Source organism: Gossypium hirsutum, chromosome D10, assembly GCF_007990345.1.
Source record: "Gossypium hirsutum isolate 1008001.06 chromosome D10, Gossypium_hirsutum_v2.1, whole genome shotgun sequence".
In the NCBI taxonomy this organism is placed as follows: Eukaryota; Viridiplantae; Streptophyta; class Magnoliopsida; order Malvales; family Malvaceae; genus Gossypium; species Gossypium hirsutum.
Genome location: NC_053446.1, coordinates 22,914,484 through 22,918,602, shown reverse-complemented (window position 1 = coordinate 22,918,602; position 4,119 = coordinate 22,914,484). Strand labels below are relative to the sequence as shown.

Genomic DNA, 4,119 nt, shown 5'->3' with positions numbered 1-4,119 from the left:
GAAGTTTATTGGCTTTGTTGTTTGTGATCTAAATTATTGTTTGATAGAAAATTTCATTAAAGCCATAACTTTCAATCAAATTCTTTTTATATAGGATTTTAGTTTTTCGTTTTTTTTCCTGTGATCAAGGTTATATAAATTTCGTAGATTAATTTGCTCTTTAGCATCTTCTCAATATACATTTCAGCCAAATGAGTCAAATGAAGTAATCTCACGTTTCACCTATAATCTTACATTCTCATAATTTTATTAAGAAACCTAATTTAATATTCGACAAACCAACCACCCTCGTAGAGAAATATATATATATATTTTATGAAGCCATACAAGAATGTTTGACATCATAATTATATTACAAACTGTCAACTAAATATATATAGGATTAATTTATAACTTATAATTAGAAATTGCATAGAAAAACCATATAGTTGCCTATCGCTATAGCATCACTCCAACATTTTATATTTATATATACCTTACTAAAATATGTTTATTGTAAAAATTATTTATATATGATACTCAAGCCAAATACATATGGTAGATACATTACATAGCACGACCATGACCCTAAATATAATAGTATGGGCAATATTTCAGAATTCAGAGCTTTGTACTAGGCCATTTCTGAACTCAAATGAAATTGAGTTCTGCAAAGATTTCTAAAGAGTCAAAGGGGGCCTCCCCAAGCCATGGAGGACATCATAAGAACTCTTTTCACTCGAAACGGCAGAGCCACCACTCGATCCTTCCTCTTCAACCGGTCGATCAGCTGGAGCAATGGTCATCAGTAGCGGTAGACATGTACAACAACAGCAGCAGCAATAACAACGACAACAATCATCATCATCATCAGCCTCAAAATAGCCACACACCAACCAGCCGTTCATCAGACTACTCGGCCGGCGGTGACGGGGACCCTAGTGCGACGGGTAACAAATGGGCATCAAGGCTTCTAAAGGAATGTGCTAGAGCCATCTCCGACAAGGATTCTAGCAAAATCCATCACCTTCTTTGGATGCTAAACGAACTGGCTTCCCCTTATGGAGACTGTGAACAGAAACTAGCATCGTATTTCTTGCAGGCTCTGTTTTGTAAGGCCACTGAGTCGGGACAAAGATGCTTTAAAACCCTAACTTTAGTCGCAGAAAAGAGCCACTGCTTTGATTCAGCTCGGAAGTTAATCCTTAAGTTCCAAGAGGTGAGTCCATGGACAACTTTCGGTCACGTAGCCGCCAATGGTGCAATCCTGGAAGCCTTAGATGGTGAGCCCAAACTTCACATCATCGATATAAGCAATACCCTTTGCACTCAATGGCCTACTTTGCTCGAAGCTTTGGCCACTCGAAATGATGACACCCCACACTTAAAGCTCACTGTTGTGGTCACTGCTAATATTGTAAGATCGGTGATGAAGGAAATAAGCCAGCGAATGGAGAAGTTTGCTAGGTTAATGGGTGTACCCTTTGAGTTTAATGTAATAAGTGGGCTAAACCATTTGGGCCAACTCACAAAAGATGTACTCGGTGTTGTTGAAGATGAAGCTGTCGCGGTTAATTGTATGGGAGCCTTGCGAGGAGTCCCCGTCGAGGAAAGAGCTGCAGTGATCGGGATGTTCCGGTCGCTGGGGCCTAAAGTCGTAACCGTTGTTGAGGAAGAAGCTGATTTTTCAAGAACTCGAGACGACTTCGTCAAGTGCTTTGAAGAATGCCTGAGATTCTACACTGTCTACTTTGAAATGCTTGAAGAAAGCTTCAACCCAACCAGCAATGAGAAGCTTATGCTGGAGAGGGAGTGCTCAAGGGGCATAGTTAGGGTTTTAGCTTGTGACGATGACCAAGACAATGAAGGAGAGCGTGAGAGAAGAGAAAGAGGGAGCCAATGGTCCGAAAGACTCAAGGAAGCTTTCTCACCGGTCGGATTTAGCGACGATGTTGTCGACGACGTCAAGGCATTGCTAAAAAGGTACAAGCCCGGATGGGCACTCGCACAACCAGATCAAAATGAAACAGGACTTTACTTAACATGGAAAGAAGAACCTGTAGTATGGGTATCTGCCTGGAAACCCTAAAATCTTGGCCACAACTACAACCATGGTTTCAACCTGAATCAATTTGCACTGCATTTATGCAAGAATTTGGAAGCAAATCGAAACATGCAGATGGAGTTCATTACCTTTCATATCTTTCTTTTGATAATTTCATATATAAATCATAAATGTATTTACATATATGTTTGTTTTTTCTTTAATGTCTACTTTTTTTTTCTCAGCTTTATGCTTTGGAGTTTGTGATGCTCCTTTTTCTGATTTAGAACATTATTCTTGTTTGAAGGTGTTTTAATTTGTGCCTCTGCCATCTCCATGGCAATATCCCATTCCTTCCCTTCCTGTCTTATTTTTCCTTCATCAATTTCTCATAAATTTGTAACAAATTTATGCATTATAGATTTGCAATAAAAATGTGAATGTATCTATTATTAATTCCATTTTTTAGGAATAATATTTGATGTATCATCGATACATAAGTTCCATACACAAACAGTAAATAATAACATGATATATGATCATTAAATTAAACAAAAAATATAGAGGACTTATAAATAAATACTAAAAATTTTATTTAAAAATAAATAAACATTAATTGTAACTATTCTAAATAAAAATTAATAACTCTCCCATCGAGAATCTTGAATTTAATGGTCTAGGACTTAAGGTTTAAGATTTTAGCATTTATTTATAATTAACTGCTATTTAATTATGTTTAAATAAAGTTTGTTGATAACCTTAACTTATTAAATAGCTACTAAGTAGGGATATTAGCATGTTTTAGGGATTAACATTGTATTATTTTCTTATTTATCATGATACTTTGCATATATAAACATGTACATAATTTTAGAATTATCAATGAATTGAGTGAATGTTTCCTCAATATTACTTGGTGCATTTCTCTAATTCTTAACATGATATCAAATTTAGGTTTCATTTACAGATTTTTTTTCAACAACCAAACATACATTCAAGTATATCATTTTAACCATTCAAAACTTGCCATTAAACACAACTCATATGACCTCACATATAACCAATTCATGCCACAACACATATATAAGTTTACCGTATTGCCAAAACATATCTTGAAACATATATGAACAATAGTTTTAAACTCAAACATTAACCAAGGTTTAAATTAATCATTCATTCACAAGTTAACACATATACAAGCTCCTAAACACATGTCACAATATCGAGCTTAAACGAATAAAAGTCTACTGAGTTGATAGAGGGATAGTGTGATCTTCGAGCTGATCCGAATGACGAGTTCCGCAAACGATAATCTACAGAAACAGAAAAATAACTAGGTAAGCATTTTGAATGCTTAGTAAGTTCATAGGTAATATACAATAACTTACCTCGATATGCAATTAAACATATTAAACTAAATAATGTGACACATTATACCTGACAGAACATATTCACAAATAATAGATGAGTTCATCATAAATCGAGTCATATAGCAATTCCATATACAATAAGCTAATCAAATTAGTACCATTCATATAGTGTTTGTATTTCAATACCATATACATTATCGGGTCATCATATACAAATTGAGCATTAAGCTCGTAACATACCATTTTCAATTCTCTTTCCATTATTCAACTAGCCTGATAAACTTGAGTAAATAAACTCGGATACACGGGTAACTACACCACACCAGAGAGTGCCATAGTGCAAAACAGAGAGCACCAAAGTGATGATCAGAGAGCACCAAAGTGCTGAATAGAGAGCACCAAAGTGCTGAACAAAAAGCACAAAAGTGCTAAACCCATACAAGCGCACAACTAACCTTATTGGCATGCCAATCGTATCTTAATTGTTTATTGAGTTCACGCGAGCATAAATATTGTATTCATATCATTTAAATCACTATAGAGTTATCATATACATATCATTCCATCATAGACCATTTCTTTACAATTTAGTCCATGTCTCACCTTTCTGTACCAAATCATAACAAATTCAAAATTACATTTACACACAAACAATTTAATAATTCAAACATATTTATATTACTATTACACATAATTATACCATATGAACTTACCTGATAGAAACTA

The 4,119-nt window shown here is 34.8% G+C and overlaps 1 protein-coding gene across 1 annotated transcript; it reads left to right on the top strand.

The window, feature by feature from the left end:
* The first annotated feature begins 478 nt into the window (after positions 1 to 478).
* On the top strand, positions 479 to 2,472 carry LOC107914649 (protein SHORT-ROOT). Its single transcript, XM_016843620.2, has one exon. It carries the CDS (start codon positions 635 to 637, stop codon positions 2,066 to 2,068), a length of 1,434 nt encoding a protein of 477 aa, XP_016699109.2. The 5' UTR covers positions 479 to 634; the 3' UTR covers positions 2,069 to 2,472.
* Positions 2,473 to 4,119: the final 1,647 nt, after the last annotated feature.

Coding starts and splice junctions, on each gene's coding strand:
- LOC107914649 (XM_016843620.2), top strand. CDS start 635: ATGAAATTGAGTTCTGCAAAGATTTCTAAAGAGTCAAAGGGGGCCTCC.